Source organism: Kwoniella mangroviensis, assembly GCF_000507465.2.
Source record: "Kwoniella mangroviensis CBS 8507 chromosome 1 map unlocalized Ctg01, whole genome shotgun sequence".
NCBI lineage: Eukaryota > Fungi > Basidiomycota > Tremellomycetes > Tremellales > Cryptococcaceae > Kwoniella > Kwoniella mangrovensis.
In genome coordinates, this window is record NW_027062533.1 from 3,666,962 (window position 1) to 3,693,521 (window position 26,560).

Here is a 26,560-nt window from a genome sequence, read left to right on the forward strand (position 1 = left end):
CAAGACCAAAACCGATATATGTGTAAACACCCACAAACCCATATACCCAACCCCTGATCTTCGTCCAGCCGACCAGTCCTACAAGACTAGCCAAAAATAAGACAACGGATAGATTTATCGTTCGTACCTGTAGAGAGGTGAAAGATCACCCATCTCTTCTAATTCCTCGTGACTATATTTCTGGTGAACCTCCTCTTCGGACATTTGATCACGTTTCTTATTGATTCTACCGCAGTATAACCAGTACAAGGAGGGGACAACGATATTTCCGAATCCCATCAGTCCAAGGGATACCCCGAATCCTGTCGGGTAGCCAGCTGAGCAGAAGTGATTAATGATTAGTCAGCAACTCAAAAGATTATGAGATGAATATATCGAGTTTTGAAGGAGACTTGACTTACGGGCTTCTTTTGCTAGGTAGATGTAAGATCCTGGAATACCACCGATAGCAGCGAATAAGAAAGAGATGGAGATGGCTGCTGCCCGTTTAGTCTGTCCGGCAGTATTTAATCCTGTCCATACGGTCAAAGCGGGTGTGAGACAGTATAATCCTCCAGCGGCAATGCAAGTTCCGACGTCTGAATACATTATGACCCGATTAGCGAGACTGTGCTTCGACAAGTGATGAAAGAAGAAGAAAGAAACTTACAAGATAAAGCTACGAGATTTTTATGTTTGACAGTCAATACACAAATGAGTACTCCACTGTGATGCACCCAAATATCAGCTCGAATACAGTACGCTACAGTACAAAATGGATGATTGAACTCACATAAAACCGACGATTGAAGGAAAGACCACCGTAGCAGCTCGTAACCTGTATTTATCGGAGAACAACCCCGAGGCTACCACGCAGAACGCAGCGAAGACGTATGGAGGAGCCGAGAGCGCCTGGGCATTGGCAGCTGTGAAACCCATGTTCTTGACGATGGTAGGTAAAGAGAGGGAGAAACCGTATAATGCAATGGTGTTGCAGATGAAAGCGAAGGAAAGGATCCAAACGTGGACTGACTATATTCCCACAAAATACAGTACTTTGATTAGTTTGGCAGTACGAATGGTAGGGTGTCCGAATGTGTGTATATGGAATGGGATCGACTTACCTTCAAAGCTTTCATAACGTCTTTCAATGAAAATTCATCTTTACTTCCCATCCTTCCACCACCATACATATACTTTGATCTCAATAACAAAAACCTCTTTTCTTTATCGTTCAACCATTTCTTGGTTTTCTGAGGTGTCTCTTGCAAAGTGAACATTGCGATCATCCCAATAGAGAATGTGATAGCACCCTCAATCCAGTAAATGTATCTCCAACCCCTTTGTCCGCTCCTCCCGTCCATTTGACCTATCCCATATGCCAACAATCCAGAAATAGCACCTGACAGGACACCACCTAGGTAATAGATCGTGGTCCTACTGTGAATTTGGGCAGGGGTGTACCATGTTGTCAAAGTGTATGTACATCCAGGGTACATACCAGCTTCGAATAAACCGAGTAGTATTCGAAGAGAAAACCATTGTGCTCTATTGTGAGAGGACCCAGCACCGACGAGACATGCTCCAATTCCTGTTAAGAGAACTGGAAGGACTTTTTTAGGTCCGAATTTCTTGACGAGGATGTTGGATGGTAAACCACCGAAACCGAATGTTATAACTATAGTACAGATCAATCCAAATTATCAGTGATCATGGTTTGGAGTATGGTAGACTCAACTCACATAAGAGTGATAAACCGATATTCCAATCAGTATTGGAGAGCTTTGTATCCGTTTGAGCACCGAATAATCTCGCATTGCCGACATTTCCTCGATCGATATAAGATAACATGTAAATGAATATCAATTGTGGGACAACTCTCCAGTCGATCTTTCGCTGTATCACAGTATCGGAACATAAACAGAGTTGTTTCAGCAAAGCTATACCAACTTTATATTTCGCGGCGGTAGTCTGGTTTGGCGAGGGGTAATTTCGAATATAATGTACTCACAGTAAGTTTCTTTAAAGCATCTCCAGAGAACTCTTCATCAAGTTGTAAATACTCTTGATACTCCGGATCGATATCGTTCAAGGTGACTTCACCGTTGTATGAATGAGACTGGAGTTTCTCATCTTTACCTTCATGTTCCTTATCGTATCCGGTAGACATCTTGAAACGATGGTGTTACCGACTTGGATATCGGTGGAGTAAGTATCTTCATCAGTAATTATCGAGCATACCTCTTATATATACATGGATCTCTATGATGCATTAAAAGTGGAGATGTACGAATGTATGTTTACGGTAAGTAGAAGTAATCGATAACAGCCAAACCAAATCGAATCGATACCGCGGGCAAGAAGTTGATCCCTTATATTGAATTTCCAGGTTTAAAGCCGCGGGCAAAATGATTAGACTTCCTCTCTTCTCCCTCATTCTCTGATAAGCGTTCAACTCCGGCTCTTTCAGCTCATGTGACATGCATTTACTCACAGGTGTCATCCGGTCCGAAATGCTATGGATCATCGGACGACGCTTACAGATCCACAGACCGCGCCAGATATCTGGGATGCAGTTTACTGTAATGGATTATGGTTAAACATCTGAGGTTAATCCAATGAGATTGGGCAATAAGTTCAGGAACATCAGGGACTGTCCTCAGATGTTTGCGGGCTGCCTTCTTTACGGTATATCAGCAGGCGCTCGCTCCTTGGCTACATCTGCATCTTAAGTGGACGTTCTTCTAGCAGCATACACGAAATAGCAGCGAGTCACAGACCAGACAGGGGGTCTGCGGATCTGACAAAGCCAAGGCTCAAGTACATCGGCAATGCCATCTTCAGTCGACTTGTGTCAGCCAATCAATCTACCGTTCTGTTGATAGCTACTTTGATTTTTCCCTCGGTGATCCACCTGCGGGTGGAGGACTACGATGACCCTCATATGTCCATTCTCCAAGAATCACAGATATGTTTCATGATTCCTGAAGCTTTCATGACTTTGACTCATTTTCTAGTAAGTCGAGTGTCGTGCTGATCATCCCAATCTCTGATACTGAGAATACATAAACATGTAGTAAACGTATCATGTCCACGAGGGCGAAGTAGCATGATATGCATTCCTCCAATCTATAAGATCTATAATACTCATTCCACCTCATCACCAAACTAGTTTCGTGACTAAGATGCAGGCGTGGACGGTCTGGGTGTGGCTTCTCCGCCTTTCGAATTTACAGGTGTATTCGCTCCAGATGGTCCGAAAGAGTTTACAGGAGGTACATCTCCATTAGATCCATCAGGACCAAACGAATTTATATATGCGCTATTGTATGCGAATCAAACTATCAGTCATCCATTTAAAACCGACAACCATCATGAATGCTTTGGTAACTCACTTGAAGAAATGCCTCCAAGATGCTTTAGAAGGTGTGTAATGGCCTGATTCACAGAATCAGCATTACTCCTATTGCCTGTACTGGTGATTCATAAGGGTGGTCGGGCATCACTCACCTCCCTCATGTAGTTCCACCCTTGAATTCTCACATTTATCAACCAATGTCTGACTCCTCTCTATCGTTATCAACGTATCATTCCGACCACAAACATGCAACGTAGGTAAAGAAGCTGGTAAAGGGAAATAAGGAGTGAAGTCGTGTGATTCTGCTGTAGGTAAGAAACCTCCTACGAATATTGCGACTGTTTATAACAATCAATCAGTCAGTATCTGACAATACAGGCCTGTGATCTAACACATACATTTGAATTTGGGTAGAGGTGGTTCAGAAGGGAAATTTGGATGAAGACCTGGTTTCTCCAGCTATATAATCGCGTACCAAAAAAAATCAGCTTATGAGATGAGGCAATTTTTCCGGGAACGGCGTATACATCTACTTACCATTGCAGACAGTAATGCTGCCATACCTGCACCCTGGGAGAAGCCCATTATACCCTACAAGATCATATGTTACATGTAAGCTCATTGTCGCTGACCGCAAGACGTGAGCTTACATCAAAAGGTTCGTTCTTTGATATGTAGTCATGTAGATATGCTACAGTCTCGTCGAATTCTGGCTCGCATAGATAATATGAGCTTGCTGTCCCTTGGTACGATCAGAAGGGGCAGAAAGCTCACTCTTAAAAGTTTTTCGCTCATTTACCGTAGTCCACCATGCTCTAGGGGTAGTCTCGGGCGTCTGAGCAGCCTCGTCGGTAGTAGCGTTAGAACCGAATTGATCGAGGTTATTATCAGCCCATGGCAGGTCCGCCTTTTCGACTACGATCGGTGGTTCCAAGAAAACTACATTCCATGCCAGCCGTATGTCGTCAACACATGATAGATTGATCATCATAAAGTGACACAATACTAACCAAATTCGACGTCTTTACATGTCTTTCGAACTGCTCCGAGCTATGGACAACAACTGTCATCTAAGATTGTCGCACATTAGACATGGGAAGAATTGATACAACCTACCTGTTTAGAATATATGTATGAGTTCTGAGTGAAACCGCAAAGTGCTAATACTCTGACCGTCATCTTGCTCTTATGATTGTCTTTGTGTTGGTCCATCTACTTGTATGAACGAATTCAATGTTATCTTGTAAAATCCAAGATATTCCGTAATTGTGGGGATCTAAATTTCTGCTCTTGATTTCCGAGCTGATCTGAATGAACCGAGTGAGAATCATTTGTAATTTCTAATCTGACATTACAAAAAGCGAACATGAACAACGACAGATTTCGTCTATAACTCATCCGTACGGCTTGCCATGTGCTCCGCACGTTTCAAGGGAAACGCGTCGATCTCAGAGAATTGTAAACATTAGATCTGTTTGGTTTGGTTGAGTGGATCGGGAAATGTTAAAAACATGACGTTTTGTTGATCAATTACAATTTACGATTCATATCTTCCTCCTTGGCTCATTTCCTATCTGTGGGAGTGTCCACACATCAAATATGGGAGATACAAAGCCTTCCTTATCATCTGTCAGCTCGTCTGATAAGATGAAGTATCCCTACCTGGCTTCACTCAACGCAGCTCAGCTGAAAGGTAGGTCGGAGGAGTACCAAGTCAGTCAGACCAGCTCACGGATTGTTGTTTGAAATATAGCTGTGACTGCCCCACCCGAAATACCACTTCAAATCCTCGCTGGTCCGGGATCAGGTAAGACCCGAGTATTGACCTCGAGAGTAGCCTACCTGGTCCAGCACCATCAGTATAAACCTTATGAGATCGTCGCTGTCACGTTCACCAACAAGGCTTCGAGGGAGATGAAGAAGAGGTTGCAGGTGTTGCTAGGGGATAAACAGGCAGACAATTTGGTATTGGGTGAGCCATCGCATCCTGCGTTTGGAGGCGACTGATAGCTTATACCAAATGATATAGGTACCTTTCATGCAACCTGTGCAAAGTACCTTCGTCGGTATGCACAACTTATCGACTTACCGAATAATTTCGTTGTTGCAGATGCAGAAGACTGGTGAGCTAGTAGTGACGCTGTGTACAGGTCACATCCACTCATATCCTTTCGCTGTCTAGCAAGAAAATCATGTCAACACTCCTCAAAGCTCGTAAAGAGCAATTAGATGAATCGCGTATGGCCTTGAAAGAAGGAGCAGTATTATCGGAAATCAGCAAGGCGAAAGCTAAAGAGGAAACTCCTGATCAAATGGCAATTAGAGCAGCGCAAGACCCCAATTCATCGACTTCAACACTATCGATCATAGCTGAATTGTACGGAGAATACGAGAGTAATCTCAGAGAAAGCAATTCACTGGATTTTGATGATTTATTGGTATTTGGGTTGAAGCTGTTCAGAAGTGCGCCGAGGGTGTTGGAGAGCTGTAGACATATATTGGTGGATGAGTTTCAGGTGAGCTAGCACTTTCTTTGATATGAAGTTGGACAAGTATGATCTATAGCTAACACGCAAATACAATTAGGATACAAATATCACTCAATATGAACTCATGAAATGTTTTGCGAAAGCCCACGGAGGAGTCAGCGTAGTTGGTGATCCGGATCAATCGATATATGGATGGAGATCAGCAGAGATCGAGAATCTGAATAAGATGACAAAAGGTCAGTGATGAGATCAATCGATATGAAGCGAGGTCGAAGCTGAGACAACACAGACTTTCCTGGAGTACAAGCTATATATCTAGAAGAGAATTATCGATCCACTGGAGCTATTCTCTCAGCTGCTCATGCAGTGGTGTCGCAAGGTATGTCAGCTCAGGTGTAATGGAGATGCGTAAATAGGCTGATCGCTCTTCAGATCGTGCTCGCATACAGAAAAACCTAATCACATCTCATCCTCGAAGTACCCCAGTCACCCTGAAAGTCTTCAGTACACCAGTCATAGAAGCGAGTTTCATAGCATGGGAAATCAAGAGGCTCATAGCTTATTCAGGAGGTACACTGAATTATGGGGATTTCGCTATCCTATGTGGGTTCTACCGATCCTTCCCGTCTCAGTTCTATTCACCTGCTGATTCATCCTGAGTAGTACGGTATAATGCCCTTTCCCGAGTGATAGAATCTGCTTTACAGAAAGATAGTATACCCAATAGGATAGTAGGCGGACACAAGTTCTTCGAGCGAATGGAGATCAAGGACCTGCTGGCATACCTTCAATTAGCGGACAATCCTGATTTCACAGTGAGCTGTCGCTTTCGTACGTGACTCAAGGCACGAGCTGACATGTGTTGCAGCCTGCATTTGTGCGAGTGGTGAATGTGCCTAAGCGATCAATAGGTGACAAGGTGAGCTGAGGATGCCGTCGAGAATGAAAACCCAGCTGACGATTTCCTAGTCCGTCTCGGATCTTCTGAACGCTGCTAAAGTTACGAAGATATCTCCTATGGAATTATCAGAGAGGATCATAGATGGTGAACCACTTCCCGCAGGTCTCAAAGCTGGCATCAAAAAGAATTTGGGATCATTTGTCGGAGCTGTCAGGAAGTTGCGACGAGCTGCAGAAAAGGTCAGTCAATTGCAAATGTCACTCTTAACCAGCTGACCAATTTATCCCACAGGGATCATCCGTTGGGGACCTCATTAGGCTTGTGATAGAAAAGACGGGGTATGAAGAGTATCTGAGAGCATCTCAGCAGGATTTTGATTCCAGATGGGAGAACGTCCAGGAATTGGTAAGCTTTTTACATCTAACCTGCTCCCAATATCGGTACTGATGGCCCCTCTGAAGATCTCATACAGTGTGATCGTCTCTGAGGAGCAAGCGCGACTTTCATCTGGTGATCTCCCAGAAGAAGGGTTCATGCCCGCCAATTCAGCTGCAGTTGAAGCTCTGGTAAATGTCGCTCAAGCGGAAGAGAAGACCAAATCTGAAGCTAGGTTACACCCTTTGTTCCGTCGGCAGTCATCCGCAAGTGATGGTAGGAGGAGTCGAAGTCGCTCTGCATCGATATCTGTCTCGAAAGTAAATGGGAAGGGGAAAAATAAAGTGGTGAATGGCAATGATGGAGTAATAGAGATATTATCGAGCGACGAAGAAGATATAGATCTCAAGCCTAAGAAGAGTCAGATGAATGGAATTATCAAGGGAGAGGCGGAAGTCACAGCGGAGATGGTGGACGACTTGACAAATGCCTCGGAAAAGTGAGTTCCAACATGGTGATACTAAATGCTCACGCGTTTCAGCATGACACCGCTGGCCTTCTTTCTGCAGACTTCGATGTTATCGACTGACACCGATGGAGGGGAAGATGATAAGGATAAACCTGTAAGTGGGAGTTGGCCTATATCAAGTCATAATAAGCATCTGAAAAGACTTGGATATTTATAGAAAGTCACCATCACCACTGTGCACGCCGCAAAAGGGCTAGAATGGCCAGTAGTCTTCATACCTGCAGGTAAGGTAGCATGCGCTAAACGTATAGGCCGAAAGCTGACTATCGATGTAGTTGAACAAGGCACCTACCCTTCTTATCGATGTACGGAAGCTCATGAGATAGCAGAAGAAAGGAGATTGTTATATGTAGCCATGACAAGAGCTCAGAATTTCCTGGTCAGTTTTGCGAATTATTCCTTCGGCAAAAAGACATAGCTGATGAAACTTGGTTAGACCATGTCACATTGTCAGTTCCGGATGATGGGCGGTGAAGAGAACGATAAAGAGGCCAGTGAATTCGTTGGGATGGTCAATAGGCATCAACCTGTAAGTAATCCATATTCTCCCACAACTATGAGTATGTCTCTGATGAGGTTGACACGCAGGGACTACTCTCAAGCACTTTACCCGATGTCGACTTAGCTGTCAGGAGATATATCTCTACCATGCTGTCTAGACCTCATCCCGACGAAGACGAAGCCAGAGAAATGATAATGAAACAGTATGTTCCTTGTTTCTGCCACGCCTTGTGACTTTTTGAGCTGATTTTGTACATTAGTGTTCGCGCTGCTCCACCACTATCGACATGGGACGCACCTGAACCTCGAGATAAGCATTCCAACAGATTCGCTCGAAGGGAAGTCACCAAAGCCACTCGAGCAGCTGAATATTGGGCATCAGATATGGACGAATATGCTTTACCTTCGGACTTCAACAACTCCAAAACCAACCCGTACGCTTCAACTGTCCAATCTGGATTCACATCTGCTCGAATGGGTCTATCATCAGCTTCATCTTCGATGAAATCAAGACAACCTGGTCCTGGAAGTGGAAGTAAGAGAGAACCCAAAATAGAGAAAGAAATTGTCAAGATCAAATCTGCGAATAAGAATATACCTGAATTATTACCTTTTACGTTCGGTCAACCTGATCCCATCAAGAGTGATACAGATATCAATTCATTACAGAAAGGAGGAATGGACAGTCTTAGTTTTATGGCTAATCTTGGATTACCTCCTGATACCGGGTTGACTATACCTCCTAAATCCAATGGTACAGGAGGTGGGAGGAGTTCGCCGTTTTTAGGCAGTGCGGGTGGTAGTAGTCCAAAACTGGGATCTAGTCCTGCGCTAGGGGATGGAACCAAGTTGCCCGCTGTTCCTGGATCATCGTTGATCAATGGGCTCAACAGAGGTAGCGGTGTAGGAGGAGGGATTAATAGGGGGACGAAAAGATTAGGTATGGGTAGACCTGCTCCGTGGGGAGCTAGTAAGAAATCTAGAGAAGGTTAATGCAGTATAACAGGAAATGAAAAGCTTTGGTAGGATTTATAAGATAATCTTATTCTCAATTTCAATTTCGCTTCACACAATACTGTAGCATATACTTCATTCCAAGCACTTGTTCAGCCTAGAAAACGTTGTACTGTCAATACATCATCCTACTCATATCAATCATCAAGTTGAGTCACATAGATCATGTCAAATCACCATTTATATATATCATGCATCATATAGTGACCTAGTAATGGTTCGACCCGACCTTGAACTGAAAATCCAGAATCTTGCCGATAAGAAAGGTCAGGAAACTCATTTCCAGACCAACAACGATGCAATCCTGCACTGGACTATGCTGTCTTTGTATAGACAGTACCGTACTGCAAAGATTTGTTTGTTTTTGTTGCGTATAAACGCGTTTTCTGCATCAGACATAAAATGGTACCTTCGAAGATTTTTTTGTATTTATAATTTTATTTACTTATTTCCTTATCCACAGAGTATAGCATAGAGCTAGCGAAGAATGAAGTTTGTTTCCCAATCCTACCCTTCTTGCCAACTGACGATCCGAGTGACAAGGCTTACCAAATCCTAGTGTTCAACAAGAGATCACCGTTGTTCTCCAAACCCAAACAAGCTTTCAAGAAACCTTCCAAGGCGTTTCGTTGTCTGTTCAAGGAGTTTACAACGTCTGTACCGGGTTTGACCAAAGGTGCTTTAAGCATGTAAGAGAGTAAAGACAAAACGCTGTAGAGAGGTTTGTATTCTGCTTCACCCTCGGGTTTGTAGGTGACTCTGGTGAGAAGCTCGACGAGGATGGCTAGATCGAAGATCAATGGAGTGGCCAAGAGAGAATCTTCACATTCGTTAAAGATGTTCATGACGTTTCGACCTCCCATCAAGAGTTCAGAGTAGTATTCGTCGATGGCTCGTTCTAAGGTGAGTCACGAAGATCAGCTAAACTTGTTGAATAGCACGTTGACACAGTAGCTACAGGAGAATACTCACTGGAATCACCAACAGCTGGAACGTGCTTGATAACTACGATATGATCAGGATGTTCGCCCTTTTTGGTGACTTCACCAGTCTCAGCTGTAACTTCAGCAGCGGTCTTGTAGAGAAGGTGATTGGCAGCTACCATGTCGTCGACCTGGTTGAGGTATCACCAAGATCAGCTGAAATGACTACTGACCTAGATTGTCATGGAGAGTTTCACTCACAACACTGGACTTGGAGATCTCCTTGGATCTGAATTGTCTTTGACTGGACAAGTTCTTTCCATCGTTATTACCCAAATGGTTGTATGAACTGATCGAAAGAGGCTTGATACCAGCGTTGACCAAGAACTCCGCAAGGACAGATTTGACTTTGGTCTGGCCCGACTTGAAGTCATCTCCACCAATGAAGGTTTGATTCTTCTCGGCCAATTCGATACATCCAGGAACGAAGGTGTTTTGAGGAGATCCATTGATGAAGGGCACACCTTCCAAGATCGACGCGACAGCAAAGATGGTCGAAGGAGATACTTCCTCATGAGAATCTTTGATAGATTTAAGTAAATTGTCAGAAGTATCGTTGACACCAGGGATGATCTCGGCGTATCGCTCGGTATTGGCGGTCCAGAGAACAACGACCGAGTCGAGCTCGTTATCGGATTTGAATTTTCGGATATCGTTTCGGATATGATCCAAATGAGCTTGCTTGTCGTCTCCTTCGATGAGGTTGTCGGCTCGATCAGCTTGATTGGCAGCGATGAAGTCGGGGTCTACGCGGAGATTTCAGGTAAGCTTGATATCTCCCTAGGGCGGTGGACAAAAGCGAAAGCTTACAGTAAATAGAAGGTAAAGGTTTAACACCTTCCATATGAGGGATCAATTGTCTTTGTAGATCCCACTCCAAGACTTTAGCTCTGAGCATGGCCTGGTCCATGGGAACAGCCGAAATGTCCCATCCACCGATGACAAAGTCGTTGGGGTGAACCATAGGTAGCATGTCACTCAAGGGGACGAACACGTCTTTACCGGTCTCAGGATCGATACCAAGTCGGACAGTCGAAGCTCTGACTACAGAACCGATGTAGTTGGGTTGTTGAACACCGTCTCTGGTCCGCCAAGAGATTTGATGTTTGTTGGCCAAGTGGGTAGCAAGAACAGTAGTTCCGTTGTTACCTCCCAGACCGACTAACATGAGACTAAGAAAGTGATATAACAAATCAGGTATCAGCTACGAGTCACAATGCTATTGAGATTGGAAAGAACTCACCCAACTTTACCAACCTTGGACTTGGTGTAGAACTCGTAGGTCTTCTCAGTCTTCTTGACCGAGAACTTCCCGTCGGCATCTTCTACTCATCATTCAAATATCAGCTGCTTTCCTTCCGAGCCTTGGAGGAATTTTAAGCTGAGAGATACTCACTAACGACGTCCGCGCCCCTATCGGTGAACTTCGCTCTGATACCTTCTTCCTCATATTTAGTCGAGTCCGACTCAACCTTGATCAGACCACCTTCAGGTGATCTTCTCGCAGTCGCATGGACTTGACTCTCATCCTTGGTACTACCGTTGGTAGTAGTGGGAAGAGAGAAAGAGTCATGATGACCTTGAATAGGATTGAGTGCCGTAGGTGACATGATTATTATTGTTTTTGATTTGTGAATTGATTTAACCCTAGGTATAGAGTGAAGGCGATTAAAGCGATGTTAAAGCCGGGGCGGCGGTGTGTTTGATGCCGCTATGTGCGATGAGAGTCATGTCAGCTCAGTTCTCATGTTCTAAAAGTATGGTAAGGTCACGGTTGAGAGACAAGTATGTGTGATGAGGAGAGGTGAAAAGGGTACCCACCGGTACGAGTTGTGAGCGCTGCAAAGACTGTTTGAGAACATATATAGATGCCCGTAGGCTGAGGATAATATAAGGTGAAGTTTATTAAAGCAGATGAGAGCTGTACGCAAAGATATGCAAGAGAGTGGATCGAAGAAAGAAAAGAAAGAAGTGAAAGGAATATGAATTGTCTTATTGTTTATATAAGTTACTGCAGTCGGAAAAAGAAAAGGGGGGTCTGCGTAGACCGATTCGAAACGGAATGTTTTGCTGCATCCTCGTGTTTACGTGTCACTTCTCACTTTGACAAGTCCCCAAAACGTGTTCTCCGTCAACTTCGCCGTGACAAAGGGTCCAAACCTGTGTGAGTAATGGATCGATGGCGTTTTTGAATCCATCTAATTGACTGTTCACTCTGAGCGTTATCTAGGTTAGACTAATCTCACTCACCCCTCTTTCCCCTTTTGACCCTTATCAAAGTATCCCATCACACACGGGCCTCCTGTCTAGCCCCCCCCCTTGGGTCCTTTGATCCGATGTAGCGTGTCCCTGAGGAAACGGGGATAAGCATGCACGGATCTCATCTGATTTTGATTCCTTTCGCGTCCCCGAGAACGAGATCAGACCGAGATGATATCAGGCTCACTTGGCTGTGTCACCCGTGTCGGCGAGTCCCGCCTCCCGAACGGATCATACGAGTGAGTAGTCATGTCATCATCGTATAGACAGACGTCTCGGTGCCGTGAGATTACAGCTTATGCTTGCCTTCATCTGCCGTGTAATTGATTCATACAGGCTTGACAAGCTTGCTGGCCATCCACCTATATTGGCACAAGCTCAATCGATATGGCAGCTCTCAATAGACTGTCTCAGCGGATAATCGAGAACTTCCAGGTATGTCTTCTCTCCACCCTTTTTAGCCAAGTCGCCAGCTCACAGATCATTACTAGGAAACAACAAGAGATCTATCGCTTCTCACGGGGTCCAACCCATCTTCCACTCCATACGATCTCAGCGATGATAGACTTAAGGAGATATCCAAGCTGTTGGAGAGCAGGATCGAAAGGGAGAGATTGGAAGGTATGAAAAGGATCATAGCTGGTATATCGAAAGGAAGAGATATGGAAAGCTTCTTCGCTCAGGTGGTCAAAAATGTCGTTAGTCAAAGTATAGAGATCAGGAAGTTGGTGTACATCTATCTGCTGAGATTGTAAGTTGATCTTTTACGCCATTGGTTGTATGATCTCTTTCAGAGATAATAAGGTGATCGCAGCTAATGAACTTGTGAACAGCGCTTCTACCAATTCAGATTTGCTCTTATTGTCAATCAATACTTTCCAGAAAGACCTTTCTGATCCTTCACCGCTAATTCGATCGATGTCCTTGAGAGTGCTTACGTCTATTAGAGTACCTGTCATACAAGGTAAGATAACAATTGTCTCGCGTCAAGCACTATATCTGACTTTCTACTCGGCAGGTATCGTCATGCTAGGTTTGAAGAAACTGGTTACAGACCGTAATCCATGGGTGAGGAAGACAGTTGCAGGCGGATTAGCAAAAGTATACGAGTAAGCTATCTTCTGACCTCAACTGGATCTCTGACCACGCGTACTAATAGTAACCTATATTGTAGGATGGATCCCAGCTCATCACCCCAACTGGTATCCCTCCTTCAAACCTTACTTTCATCTCCTTCGCCTCTCACCCTCGGCGTGACCTTGACGGCCTTCATCGAGATATGTCCCGAGCGACTCGACCTCTTACATCCATACTATCGACACATTATCAAGCTCCTTGTAGATGCAGATGAATGGGGTCAAAGTGTCGCTTTGGGCGTATTGACCCGATACGCCAGAACAATGCTCGAACAACCTCCTAATTCAGGTTCGACTGACCCTTCTACCATCCAGACACAACCACCAACAGCAAACGGTGACGGCAATAGCAAAGAGGCAGAAGAAAGTGAAGATGAATTTACAGGTATAGATGAAGATCTTGCAATGTTACTTCATTTCATCAAACCTCTCTTTCAATCTCGAAATCCTGCTGTGGTACTCGCGACCGCAAATGCTTATTATCACTTGGCACCTTCATCACATAAGATCATAGCGCAGGGTCTACTAGTCAAACCTATATTGAGATTGGCGGGTATCTCGAATGATGAGAGATTGGGTAGAGAACAGATAAGCGCTTTGACATGGGACGTCATTGCTTCGATGGTGGAAGAAAGACCAGTGAGTCGACCACGCTCAAGATCGTGAGGTGCAAAGATACTTATCATTGTGATGTATGTAGTGGTTGTTCGCGAAATACCATCAATCTTTTTACCTGTATTCTTCAGACTCGACTTCGATCCAAAAATCCAAGTTACGTGCGTTAGTAGCTCTGGTCAATAAGGATAACGCACAAGTATCAATGAGAGAATTCAAGGTGAGCTATTTTCCCGGTATGCTTCGACAAGCTCAGCTTACAATGATTTTGGATTTTGACGCATAGCACTTTGTACGACTCCCTGAAGCAGGCACCGCCGAAGAAGCTGTCAGGGCGATTGGCTATGCAGTGAGGACTCAACCTGAAGTAGCCGCAAGTGGTTTGAAGAGCTTGATGAAGCTTCTCAAAAGTCAGCGTGGTGAGTGACTCTGAATTTAATCTCCTGTATCATCACATACACAGAGCATTGTCCTATCTAGCGATCATGGCTCGATGCCGACTGACTCACTAATGCTGGGCATTTACCCATGTAGACATACTAGTAGCTCAAGCAGTCATCGTGCTCAAGTCCGTCATCCTCTCCTCAACATCCAGCCTTTCGTCAGCCTCAATGCCCTCACCCCAGAAATTAGTCGCGAAGTTGGCCAAACAACTAGACGGGATAACCAACCATAAAGCTCGAGCGTCGATATATTGGCTTGTGGGTCAATTTGCTGCCTGCGATCCTTCGAGGGAATCGGAGAAGAAAGGTCTAGGATGGGAAGGTGTGGAATTGTGGGTACCGGATATCTTGAGGAAAGGTATCAAAGGATTCACAAACGAGGTGAGTCGAGTCAGCTTAAACTGCTGTCCAGACGAGCCGCTCGGATAGCTGATGATGGATGTTATCAGTCTGCTCAATCGAAATTACAAATCATCACACTCGCAATGAAATTACTAGTTTTATCACCGTCTTGTAATCAACTGAATCTTATGAGTGGATATCTGTTTTCGCTGGCGAGGTATGATGAAGATTACGATGTGAGGGATAGAGCGAGGTTCTTACATGCTTTGTTGAAAGGTGTAAGGGATGAGAAACCCAATAACACTAGTACTAGCACTGATCAAGAAGATGGGCAAGGTGAAGATGAGAAAGAAGAGGATAGAGGTGGAGTGGTATTGAGAAGGGAACAAGTCAAAGTTGTCATATTGGGTAAAAGGGCGATTGGTGATGGCACTTCTCAAGAGAATTGTAAGTCAGCTTAAGCTCAAACTGCTAAACGATGAGCTGATATGATGAGTATAGATCAAGGTAATGAATACCAAGTGGGATCCATGTCAAGAATAATTGGAAAGAAGTTGAATGGATATGAGGAAATACCAGAATGGACGGATGATCCGACAGATTCGCCTCTAAGAGATTCAGAGGTGAGCCATATACGATACAAGACCCCCAGTATGATTGTTGATCTTGGTTTGTTTTGTTGCCTCGCTTTAGTTCGAGAACCTTCAACCTCCCACACCACTTCCTGCACCTACACCTACATATCCTATTCCACCTAATTCGTCTCAAGCTGTCGGTGTGGTCCGTCAAGGTATCTCACCTGTTGGATCTTCTCCCGCTGGGTCGTACCCTCGTACACATACTCCTTCGTTAGGTACCAATACGGCAATCGCAGCGCCCAAAGGCAAGTTTAGAGATTTAGACGCGTTCTTAAATAGTGAGAGTGAAAGTGGAGATGAGTCAGAGGAGAGCGACAGGTGGGTACCTCAAAATTTGTGCGACGCTCACAATAGTCTGTTTATCTGCTGATGAATAATGTTTGTGCTTCATTCACAGCGACCATTCACCTCCTGCTCCGAGAGCTGTCACTGCTCCTCCCCGAAGTGCAATCGTACCAGAATACGATGAAGATACATCCGAAGAGGAGACGGACGATGATGGGAGTGAAAGTGAAAGTGAGAGTCAGGATGAACATGATGAGCGGGCGGCGTTGTATCGATAGTGAAACTTGGCCTATGCCCTATGCCATATATAGGTCATGCATAAGATGAGTCTCTTTGTTATCAAAAGGCTAAACTTCGTAATTTCATCATGTACCTCTAAATGATATTTGATGGATGCCAATGATATTGGAATCCCATCTCGTCCATACTAAATAAACTACCACGTATGAATGCATCTACACAGCTGACACATTTTCTATACCTATCTATCTATATCCTATGCTCTACCTAATTTCTCTTTCAGATATCTAACCACATCATTCAACTCCACTTCCTCACCTTTATTATCCTCCGCACCCGCCTGATCTTTACCCAACTGAGCTTTGATCCTCACTTTGCCTTCTGCATATTCCTTTGGCGCAAGGATCAATACATATGGTATCGAATCATCATCGGCCTGTTTCCATTGAACAGGTGGTTTAGGATTAACTTTCGGTGAGAAAGAAGTTTTGATTCCATTATCCCAAAGTAACGTGGCGATCTCCATTCTTTTCTCCAATTCTATTCCTCCAAGACCCAATACGAAAACTTCAGTTTCTTTACCTCTTACTTTCTCCTGTGTTTGTTTCCTCCTCATTTCCATTATACTATACACTCTTTCTACTCCTACTGATACTCCTACGCAGGGTACTTGCTCGTTCATCTTCTTACCAGCTGATTCAGCGAACATCCCCACGAGGTTATCGTATCTACCTCCTGCTGCTATAGATCCTACTCCGATAGTAGATTCGTCAATCCCATCTTCGTTGATCACTGCATTTGCATCAGATTTCGATTTGGAGGATTTGGAAGGTTCACTGGAACCGGATTTGGTGGAGATCTCGGAAGATGGAGGAACAGATGGGTTGGTTGATTTAGATGGAGGAGCGGAAGACTCGTGGATGGCTTCGTAGATTATACCGGTGTAGTAATCTAGTCCTCTTGCTAAGGACATATCGAATGACATCTGATCATAGCAGTCAGTAAATATGAATCCAGCGAACAGGTTGAGAAGAGTATGATGGATATGATGTATGGATGTTGAGTGGGTACGAAATTCATAAAGAGATTTGGTAAATGTTATACATGGATAACTCACCTTGTCTAATACCTTGTACACTTTCAAATACCTAAACAAGATCTCCATATCTTCTATACCTTGCTTGGCAAGTGGTATGCCCATGAGATCAGAATCGGATTTAAGTTTTTCCAATACATCGTGACCAGGACCTATAAAAAGCATCAGTCTACTTCATCCAGCAAGGGAGAAAAATTACTATTGAGTACGGCGTAAAGTCGACTCACCCTTCAATCCAACGTATTGGCCAATCTTATCGGCTACTTTCTCATCTAAACCCTTTTCCACTGTCATTTCCTTCTTGACGTCTGACCAAGGTAGCTATATATTAGATTAACGATAAGCGATCAAACTCCTTCGTCTGTACGTGTGCAGATGGACGACAAATGGCTAGATTGATATTTTGACCCACTTTATCAAGCTTATCCACGGCTGAGGAGATAGATCGAGTCTTGTCCGCAGGTACACCGGCCAATTGGAAGATACCATCTAAGATTTTTCGGTGGTTAATCTATTACATGAAATCGAGACCGATATTCGTTAACGTCAGTCAGCTTTCATGTTGAAAATAACGCGATGACTACTCACCTTGACGGTATATTGACCTATATCAAGTGCTGTCAGAGCTTCGCAGAGGATTTTGAGGATTTCAGAATCGTATACCATCGGATCACATGTTCCAGCTATGTCGATATCCTAAATGATTGCAATGACCAAAAATCAGTATCAGTGATCGGACAGAGACAACACCGTTCACGGCTGGATGAAGTAGAATGACTAGTCACTAACACATTGGTAAAACTCCCTCATCCTCCCTTTAGTCATAACCGGTTGATCTCTCCTATACACTTTTCCAATGTGATATCTCTTCATTGACGTTATACCATTCATAGCTACGTATCTGGCGAATGGTACCTATTCACCACAGACCAAGGCAATCAGTCTAGCATCAAGTACGCTCAACGGTTGTTGACATATTTGAATGTATTTCACTCACGGTCAAATCATATCTCAGACTACACAATTCACCTCCCTGATCACTCAAATCATAAATCAATTTACTATCCTCCCCATATTTACCCGCCAAGATCTCTTTCAGCTCAAATACAGGCGTGTCAATGGTACTTGCATCGTGTTTCAGGAAAATACCCTCTAATGTTGAGAAGATCTTCTTCCTCAGGAGGGCAGCTTCAGGTTTATGGTCGATAGTTCCTTTAGGAGTCTTCAATACGAAATTCGATGTAGTACCGGCTGAAGCTTGACCTTTGGTAAGTGATTTGAGCTGTTCTTTCAGAGCTTTCATAGAGTTGACTTCGGCCGAGGCATCTTGTTTGGATACCTTGAGTTCCTTGATTTTGTTTTGTAGGGATAGGATCTCTTCGTTGATTGATGCGATGGTCGCGGATGAAGACGACATTCTGGCTGAGGTAGCTGATTTGAGGAAGAGATTTCCTGTGATGAAGGGAAGAGAATGCCTGGATGTTCGTCTCAGAAAGGGAACGAGCATACAAGCTGTTTGGGTAGTAGGACAATAATAACTTTATGCAGAAAAAAGTTGAAAAGTGCTCGAAAAGATCAAAAAGACTCGAAATCACCTGAAGCTTGAGCGTCATTACTAGCAGACAAGAAATGATAAGATACCAACAGAATGAGGGAGACACGTAAAATCCACATCATGGCCAAATCTAGATCCGGCGGAAACAGGGGTTTGTTGATCCGAAAAGTTGGAATCTGATCAACGTTGTAATCTGAGAATGATAGAATCATATCATGAGATTAAGCATTCTGCGCAAGAAGCATCAACCCAAAAAACATGGGAACAAGCCCAACATCCTCGGTCACAAGGTTACTCCGTACGGGCAGGATACGAATACCGGTATCGTCTGGCAGTAAGTACTCAACATCACAACCAGACCACGTCCAAACGTTACTTCGTAACTCCGAATTAACCGAGGAAGACGCTATCAACGAGCTGCGATGGATCACTCAGGAAGTACGAGAGAAAGCCATCAGGCAGATATCCAGAGGTAGGATACCAGAGGTGGAGGACGATAGTATAGCTGAGAAGGTGGAGAGGAGGGGAAAAGGTGAACCGATACAGTATATATTGGGTCAGTCATTTTCCTCCATCTGATACAATTCTCTTCATCATGTCTTTGATAAAGGTCGTATAGTCCAATGCTTGGCGACCATCCGAAAACGACTGATGTCTTACATCTGTCATCTTACTAATTTTGTCTTGCATGGTGAATAGGAACAACCGATCTCGGCCCCTTGACAATCCAATGCCGTCGACCCGTCCTGATTCCCCGACCCGAAACAGCCCACCTGACGCAACAATTATCCTCCCTCATCCTCTCATCTATCCCACCATTAAGCTCAAGAGATCGACCGAGTGCACCATTGAATATCCTAGATCTATGCTCCGGTACAGGATGTATAGGTTTACTCTTAGCTAAATTAAATCCTTTGTCTAGTGTGACGGGGATAGATAATTCGCCAGTGGCTGTTCAGTTGGGAATGATCAATGCTCGTGATTCCCATTTGGATGATAGGGTAAAATTCAAATATGGTAATCTGTTCTCAACGGATCCAACGAGCTTACTATCCAGCAATGGCAAATATGGAATGATCATTTCGAACCCACCTTATGTCCCATATTCCCAATATCAAGCTCTCCCTGCCAGTGTAAAAGAGTACGAGTCACCAAATGCCCTGCTCGGTGATGGACTAGATGACAAGGAAGGAAAAGGGTTGAAATACTATGAGAGAATTGCTGAAATCTTGCCTGATCTACTATTTGATCAAGAAGAACTAGAAATGCAGGGATGGAAAGGGGTTCCAAGGCTGGCATTGGAAATTGGACGAGGTCAAACGGGAGATGCAGTTGATATAGTGAAAAGTAGTAAAGGGGGATTGATAGGGAAGATGGAAGTTTGGAAAGATCAATTCGGAGTGGAGAGGATGGTAGTAGGTTGGGGAAAGTGAAATGATCTGTATGAGTTGAGAAGTAACGTCCTCAGACAGGATTGTGTACCGCTCACAGGAATTATCTATTGTATGCATCTACGTGACATTACTCTATCTTACCCTTCTTTTTACTATCAACCTGCGTCCTCGCCAACCCATACACAACGACTAAACATCCCGCCAACGTCGCATAAGCTACTGTAGGTCCTTTGACCCAATAAATCGAACTTGCCAACAAGGGGCCTACAGCTCTGCCTAATTGACCTTTCGACCTGAATCCACCTAGGGCTTTACCTCGTTGCTGTTCATCCACTAGGGAGGCCGCTGAGGCTGTTAAGCCAGTAACAACCGTCGCGGAAGTATATGAAAGGCAGGTTGCGGATGTATACAATACTATTGTGGAAATTCGAGAGGAAGATACAATAGAGGAGAGAGGTAAGATTGACAGGAGGGAGAGAGCGAATACGCAAGATAGGATTCCGTACGAGGCGACGCGAAGTTCACCGAGACGTGAGAGGGAGGGACGGACGTGGCGTGCTTGCAGGAGAGCAGAGAGGATACCGATGTCTAGGTAGAAGAAAACATGATCAGTCAGCCGGAGGAAGAGTCTTGTAGACCGATAGTGAGAGGTGCTCACATGAGAGCAATCGTCCATTTTGAGCATTGGAAGCTTGGAATAGATCGTAGGTCAGGAAAGTCAAAGTGAATTCGGCCTGAGCAATAATATCGTCAGAGTTAGCATCTGCAGAGCGACGAACTCGTCTCTAGCCGTAAGAGCATATATCGAAACATGGGATGGAAATGACACTTACACCCGAGAAGAACAGCAAAAACAGTCCGTGTAGCCTTCCGACAAGACTCAACTTCCTCAATCTCTCCTCAGCAGTCAATTCGGTCTGGCTATCTTTCGTCTCTTTTTTCTCGTCCTCTTCAGACTTGTCTTGGGATTTCTTCCATCCTTTGGTTTCTGGTAATTTAGCAGCAAGGTAAAGTGTTTCTACCAAAAGAAGTACTAGGGAAATCGTAGCGGGTAAAGCATATATGTTCAATCCACTTCCAGAAGCGGAAGAGGGAGTGAGGGGGGGTGGTTGCGAAGCGAAATATGCCCCTAAAGATGGACTACGAGTATCATCAGTGATACTGTCTATATTCACGAAGTAAGATAAGTGGATGCGACGTACCCTAAAGTGAAACAAATGGAAAATGCTATTCCGACCAATGCTAGACTCTTTGATCGGGTCGAAGGGGTCGTGACGTCGCTGATGATCGCTCTGTAAGTGTACAAAGAGTATTGTTAGCGTATGTACATTGAATGAGTCTGAGATTGGTATGGGCACTCTGAATGGAGAATAAATGGTGACCACTCACGTGCTTAGCTGGACATTACCTTCGCTCAATCCTCCCACCAATCTGGACAAGAGGAATGAGGCCTAGGAAATCAGAGAACGTCAGTCGATTTATTGCCAGTCCAGAAAGATGACTTGATCACTCAACTCACAAATGAGGTAGACTGTATCCAAATCAAGGCAGATAACATATTGCCCATCATAGTAGCTAACAGTACTTTCTTTCTACCATATTTATCAGATACTACCGTACCATCTCCAGCTCAGCTCGTCCTCTGCCGTGCTTGTGATGAGTAGGAGGTGTGATCACTTACAGCTTCCCAGCCAGGGACTTATCAAACACTGACAAAAGCTAAATAAACTTCCCATAGCACCTCCCAGCAACACTACATCCCATTCCTTCTTGCCTACATCGGACAGTTGAGTGTTGGAAGAGAATGAAAGTAAAGTGGCTCTCCATTTTCTACTCATCCATAATAATTTGGAAAGCAGAGAGTCGGGTGATGAGTCCAGTTGGAGGTACCAAGCCGTGAGTCTAGGGAACAGAGGGAGGGGTATTGTAAATGCTAGAAGCATACATGTCAGACTGAGCGCTTTGCATTTGGCATATGATTCCGATATCTATCTCACCTAGTAGATCCAACACCAAAGCGAAGAATACTATCTTTACTATACTTTTTGATTCGGCCATCTTTCTTTCGTACTGTTCGGCGTATCAGCTGGTAGATAATGATGCTCAAGAACACGGAATGACGATGAAAATGAGCATGTGAACGAAACGAAGTCTCCATCTATTTCAGTGCTCGTGCTGACCTGATACGTTTCACTACCAACATGAAACGCCATACATCGCACTTCCGTTTCCAAGGTGACATTCCTGGCTCATTTGACTTGACCTCCACCTCGAATCTCCTCGGCAAATTACGCGTACAAAATGAAATCAAAAAGGTATATGGAAGGTTGCCGTGACATCAGAAGCCCGTAGTGCGGTGGCATCGACATCGTGTGCTGCGTTCAGCAAGCTGAAGAGGCAAACACTGGCTCGAAAAACTCGGTAAGAAGTAAGGGAACGTATTCCCATAACGCTTCTTACAGCGTTAAGAACAGATACTACACATGATCTTAGCCAAAAGAGGCCAGAGAGGGTAAAATAACACACTGCTGAAATCGTGGAACGAACCGCTTTAGCGACCTCCATGTTGGTGTAAACGTGGCGAACACATGGTAGCAGAACCAAAGCTATGACGCGAGGCTGTCAGAGACATCGCTGTCGCTGTTGTATGGACAGCTTTCATTGTTGGATACATCGTGCTTTATGTGCTATGATACTTCAACATAGCTAGGAAAGAAAGATGGCGTACAAAGCTGGTGAGCTATCAGACAGGCAGTAATCACCACACGAGCGACTGACGTGCATCCCATAGAACCCATATACCCTTGCAATCCTGCTACGGCCAGGTCAGAATCAACCAAACTCGGTGTTGATCCCAAGGGTGAAAAGTTGATATATACGAATGGTAGAGCCGTGATAGTGAGTTCATAGCAGACTATATTGTATGTATTGTGTATTCATGACTCCTGCTGACTTCCGGTTCATCGTACAACAATAGATACGAGATCTCAATGTTAGTGTTCATCTATGTTCAATTGGTCCTTGACACAGCATGCTCAGCAAGTCGAATGTACTGATCATTCTAAATTATCGATATAGCATACTGGCTTATCTCATGCCTATACCCGTAAGCAATCATCAGCTGTCAGTAGGACGATGATTTCTCTTCTCAGCTGATCACACTATGCACCATCGCTCAGAGCACACGAGATCAGCTACAGTCGCTCGGTTCTCTCCTTCAGGTTACTATGCTGCATCAGCGGATGTGTCCGGTGAAGGTGAGTGGCTTTCATTTCTGAATCTCCTTTGTCTGTAGGCTGTATATATATCTACTGACTCATTTAATTCTCAATGTAGTCAGAATATGGGATGTCACCAATCCTGAAAACAACCTCAAACTCGCTATCAGACCGTTGTCCGGTAAGATCAATGATTTAGCATGGGATGGGGAGAGCAAGAGGATCATCGTTGGAGGTGAAGGTAAGGACAAGTGAGTGGTCACATTAGCTATCTTACTATTGAGACCGTCAAAGCTGATCAGCTGCGTTATACAGGTTCGGCGCTGCGTTCTTCATGGACTCGGGATCGTCGTGTGGTGAAATCACTGGACACTCCAAGGTGAGCAACTATCAGATAGCGATGTCCTCACGGCTGACCACTCTTCATCACCTTGGTAATAGCCTATCAATGCCTTATCTATCCGCCATCAAAGACCTTTCAAAGCTATTTCCGGATCAGATGACAATTCCATCATTTTCCATTCTGCCGTACCGTTCAAATACGACAAAATGATCAACACACATTCTAGATTCGTTAGGGATGTCGCTTTTTCCCCCAACGGGGATTTATTCGCTAGTGTTGCCAGTGATGGGAAGCTGTTTCTCTATGATGGGAAAACTGGTGAGACTAAGGGTGAAGCAGGAAGAGAGGGCGGTAGCTCCTTGGTAAGTGTGGCTTCCAAAAACCTTTCCTTCACAAGACCGATCTATCGACTGGAACAACGATCCCCAATGGAATATCCCGATCTTTCTTTCTACTACATGTTTTGAAACTGACATCATTGCTGATGAATGGTCTTGACACAGATGGCGTGCTCGTGGAATCTTGATTCTCAGTCTATTGCTACAGCCGGTGCGGATGGTATCGTGTCAATATGTAAGTCACCACCAAGTCATCTATGAACTGTCACGCTAAACGACAATTTTGACAGGGGATGCGTCTTCACTAAAATCTACCCAAAGCTACACCGTCGGCTCTGACGTCCAATCTCAGCAAAACGGAATTGTCTATGCCGGTCCCAATTCCCTTGTATCCATCTCTTTGTCAGGTGTACTGAATATCTTCGATACGAGAGAATCCACTTCGACCAAATGGCGTACGTTGCATGGTGCTACCAAAGCTATCACGGCATCAACTCTTTCAGGCGATACTGAGAAAGAGGTTACGTTCTATACTGGATCGTTTGACGGTTCGATCAAGAGATTCGATATTGGTGTGAGCTACGGTGCAGATGAAGGTAGATGTGATGAGGTGCAGGGCACGGGCCATACAGCCAACGTAGTTGCATTTAGCACGGATTACAAAGGAAAGGTCTACTCGGCTGGATGGGATGATAAAGTCTCTTCGATTGATGGTCAATCTTTCTCGTAAGTGTCACTGCACCGCTTTCTATCTTACTATCCCTGTACGAAGACTGATAGATCTATAATTGAGATCCACTTCGTTACCTATCAAAGCTCAACCTTCCGGAGTTGCCGCTACTTCTAATGCGATCTACGTAGCCACCTCATCAGGCTTGGAGGTGCATCCAGCCGGGTCAAACTCTACTTTCTTACTATCGAAGGATGCGGTAACAGCTGTAGCAGCACATGGTGGACCAAACTCAGATTCAGTCGCATATGGAGTAGGCAAAAAAGTGATATTGTCATCTACTTCACCGGAAAAGGAACTGGCTACGTTTGAAGATAGTAAGGGAGATGTGCTGTCTTTGAGATTCACGAAAGATGGAAAGTACCTAGCTGCTGGCGATTCGGCAGGTAGGATTATTTTGGTTGATGTAGAGGAGAAGGAAGTGACAGTCTCGTCAAGATGGACTTTCCATACGGGTAGGATCGTAGATTTGGCTTGGTCGAAGAGCGATAAGCGTCTAGCATCTGTAGGGTTGGATGAGAATGTTTATATCTGGGATAGAAAGAAGGTAGCCAAGAATATCGCTATCAAGGTGAGCAATTTTCCTGCAGTGACAAGTTATCCATGAAATGAGTTGGCTAATATGTCATTCATCGAATATAGAACGCTCATCCTGGTGGTGTGACTGGGGTTTCATGGCTGGGAGATGAGAAGCTCATCACAGCTGGTTCGGATGGGATAGTGAGAACCTGGATTGTACCTGCATAGAAAGGAATATTTGTATATAGAAGTTTAAATGTGAAAGGTATCACGCGAAGAGATGCATTTTTAACTAACGTTCGAATGAAGAACATTGGCGGGTTGAGAGGGACCAGAGTGGATCAATGACTTAACCTATTCGACCTCAACCGCTGAGGGCGGACATCTTCACTCTAAGATGCATTCAACATTCTCACGAACAGCATAGCATAGCTTTTCATCATACCACTCCGAAACAAGCTTAGATCTGACATGACGAATATGTCGGATGATTTCGCTATCCGATAAGATTAAGCCAATAACGCACTAAAGGACATTGCCCGGATAGCCACCGACCCCGAACCTGATTAATCGATGACCATATAAGATCTCCTGCTGAGCGATTTTATCCTGGGAATTATCACTAACGGCTATAACGAAATACGAAATGGTCGAGGTATCACCTCGAAACATCATAGCCGGTCTATCAGGCTACCTCATCCCACCTCTTCTTCCCATCCCCATCTTACGTTTCGTACCTATAATTTCATCAACCGTATCCCTCCAATGGGCAGTAGACGAATATCAATTCTTGTCTTCCTGGCAATCTCACTCATACCGTGAACAGGCAAATGACCTACTACCAAAATGGTTCAGAACTTGGGGTCCAAAGGGTACCATCGTTCTCTTCTCCTCGTTCCCTTGGTCAGCTGGTGCGGGACTCACGAACCTCTTCACCCTGCGAAATACACCATGGGTAGCGGGTGGAGCCAAGATGTATTATGCTTTAGGTGTTGGATTGGCATTTGGACATATGGTATTTGGACCTAAAGCTTTGTAATTATTGGCAAAGATAAGAAATGGTGAACCCTCTGGTAGACCCACTGAGTCCCTGGCGGAATGGTTGAAGATGCATGTTTTCAGGACCTTCGTCACGGATTTACCGGCAGTGATGTGTTTCTTGTTGGCGGGGATGAAAGCTTCCCAAGGGGAATATTAGGTGAGTACAAGGGAGACTATCGCTCTCATATATGGGAACTTGATAGTGGATAAAGCTGATTCAGTGAATATGATGGTGAATC

The 26,560-nt window shown here is 44.4% G+C and overlaps 10 protein-coding genes across 10 annotated transcripts; 5 read left to right on the forward strand and 5 right to left on the reverse strand.

The window, feature by feature from the left end:
• Window positions 1-114: 114 nt before the first annotated feature.
• On the reverse strand, window positions 115-2,149 carry I203_101359 (uncharacterized protein; the record flags this gene model as incomplete). Its single annotated transcript, XM_065516866.1, has 7 exons — window positions 115-317; window positions 402-578; window positions 650-705; window positions 773-1,011; window positions 1,104-1,657; window positions 1,722-1,875; window positions 1,991-2,149. 7 exons carry the CDS (start codon window positions 2,147-2,149, stop codon window positions 115-117), a joined length of 1,542 nt encoding a protein of 513 aa, XP_065373684.1.
• A 1,010-nt stretch (window positions 2,150-3,159) lies between these two features.
• I203_101360 (uncharacterized protein) lies at window positions 3,160-4,516 on the reverse strand (the record flags this gene model as incomplete). Its single annotated transcript, XM_019146310.1, has 9 exons — window positions 3,160-3,301; window positions 3,375-3,417; window positions 3,490-3,675; window positions 3,736-3,796; window positions 3,875-3,928; window positions 3,988-4,046; window positions 4,112-4,276; window positions 4,348-4,387; window positions 4,454-4,516. The coding sequence occupies 9 exons, from the start codon at window positions 4,514-4,516 to the stop codon at window positions 3,160-3,162; spliced, it is 813 nt and encodes a 270-aa protein (XP_019004869.1).
• A 420-nt stretch (window positions 4,517-4,936) lies between these two features.
• Window positions 4,937-9,125, forward strand: I203_101361 (uncharacterized protein; the record flags this gene model as incomplete). The annotated part of the gene is made up of 18 exons (XM_019146311.1): window positions 4,937-5,030; window positions 5,091-5,309; window positions 5,367-5,460; window positions 5,520-5,853; window positions 5,924-6,062; window positions 6,116-6,205; window positions 6,259-6,429; window positions 6,490-6,641; window positions 6,695-6,745; window positions 6,796-6,966; window positions 7,019-7,132; window positions 7,189-7,601; window positions 7,644-7,725; window positions 7,789-7,855; window positions 7,907-8,010; window positions 8,068-8,160; window positions 8,220-8,335; window positions 8,393-9,125. 18 exons carry the CDS (start codon window positions 4,937-4,939, stop codon window positions 9,123-9,125), a joined length of 3,237 nt encoding a protein of 1,078 aa, XP_019004870.1.
• Window positions 9,126-9,691: 566 nt separating this feature from the next.
• Window positions 9,692-11,739, reverse strand: I203_101362 (uncharacterized protein; the record flags this gene model as incomplete). The annotated part of the gene is made up of 6 exons (XM_019146312.1): window positions 9,692-10,044; window positions 10,119-10,260; window positions 10,331-10,875; window positions 10,940-11,301; window positions 11,373-11,454; window positions 11,526-11,739. 6 exons carry the CDS (start codon window positions 11,737-11,739, stop codon window positions 9,692-9,694), a joined length of 1,698 nt encoding a protein of 565 aa, XP_019004871.1.
• A 1,036-nt stretch (window positions 11,740-12,775) lies between these two features.
• Window positions 12,776-16,125, forward strand: I203_101363 (uncharacterized protein; the record flags this gene model as incomplete). Its single annotated transcript, XM_019146313.1, has 12 exons — window positions 12,776-12,823; window positions 12,880-13,139; window positions 13,222-13,352; window positions 13,407-13,497; window positions 13,563-14,163; window positions 14,225-14,359; window positions 14,426-14,558; window positions 14,674-14,963; window positions 15,032-15,371; window positions 15,426-15,547; window positions 15,618-15,880; window positions 15,960-16,125. 12 exons carry the CDS (start codon window positions 12,776-12,778, stop codon window positions 16,123-16,125), a joined length of 2,580 nt encoding a protein of 859 aa, XP_019004872.1.
• A 218-nt stretch (window positions 16,126-16,343) lies between these two features.
• Window positions 16,344-18,600, reverse strand: I203_101364 (uncharacterized protein; the record flags this gene model as incomplete). Its single annotated transcript, XM_019146314.1, has 7 exons — window positions 16,344-17,072; window positions 17,205-17,335; window positions 17,411-17,504; window positions 17,596-17,694; window positions 17,772-17,879; window positions 17,973-18,098; window positions 18,181-18,600. 7 exons carry the CDS (start codon window positions 18,598-18,600, stop codon window positions 16,344-16,346), a joined length of 1,707 nt encoding a protein of 568 aa, XP_019004873.1.
• A 396-nt stretch (window positions 18,601-18,996) lies between these two features.
• Window positions 18,997-20,171, forward strand: I203_101365 (uncharacterized protein; the record flags this gene model as incomplete). Its single annotated transcript, XM_019146315.1, has 2 exons — window positions 18,997-19,294; window positions 19,438-20,171. The coding sequence occupies 2 exons, from the start codon at window positions 18,997-18,999 to the stop codon at window positions 20,169-20,171; spliced, it is 1,032 nt and encodes a 343-aa protein (XP_019004874.1).
• An 88-nt stretch (window positions 20,172-20,259) lies between these two features.
• On the reverse strand, window positions 20,260-22,190 carry I203_101366 (uncharacterized protein; the record flags this gene model as incomplete). The annotated part of the gene is made up of 8 exons (XM_019146316.1): window positions 20,260-20,720; window positions 20,791-20,866; window positions 20,966-21,272; window positions 21,335-21,424; window positions 21,522-21,583; window positions 21,652-21,743; window positions 21,814-22,065; window positions 22,130-22,190. 8 exons carry the CDS (start codon window positions 22,188-22,190, stop codon window positions 20,260-20,262), a joined length of 1,401 nt encoding a protein of 466 aa, XP_019004875.1.
• Window positions 22,191-22,851: 661 nt separating this feature from the next.
• On the forward strand, window positions 22,852-25,508 carry I203_101367 (uncharacterized protein; the record flags this gene model as incomplete). The annotated part of the gene is made up of 12 exons (XM_019146317.1): window positions 22,852-22,867; window positions 22,924-23,030; window positions 23,110-23,124; window positions 23,211-23,238; window positions 23,312-23,389; window positions 23,469-23,601; window positions 23,666-23,729; window positions 23,792-24,055; window positions 24,197-24,266; window positions 24,322-24,757; window positions 24,825-25,332; window positions 25,404-25,508. 12 exons carry the CDS (start codon window positions 22,852-22,854, stop codon window positions 25,506-25,508), a joined length of 1,824 nt encoding a protein of 607 aa, XP_019004876.1.
• A 418-nt stretch (window positions 25,509-25,926) lies between these two features.
• I203_101368 (uncharacterized protein) lies at window positions 25,927-26,478 on the forward strand (the record flags this gene model as incomplete). Its single annotated transcript, XM_019146318.1, has 2 exons — window positions 25,927-26,315; window positions 26,403-26,478. 2 exons carry the CDS (start codon window positions 25,927-25,929, stop codon window positions 26,476-26,478), a joined length of 465 nt encoding a protein of 154 aa, XP_019004877.1.
• Window positions 26,479-26,560: the final 82 nt, after the last annotated feature.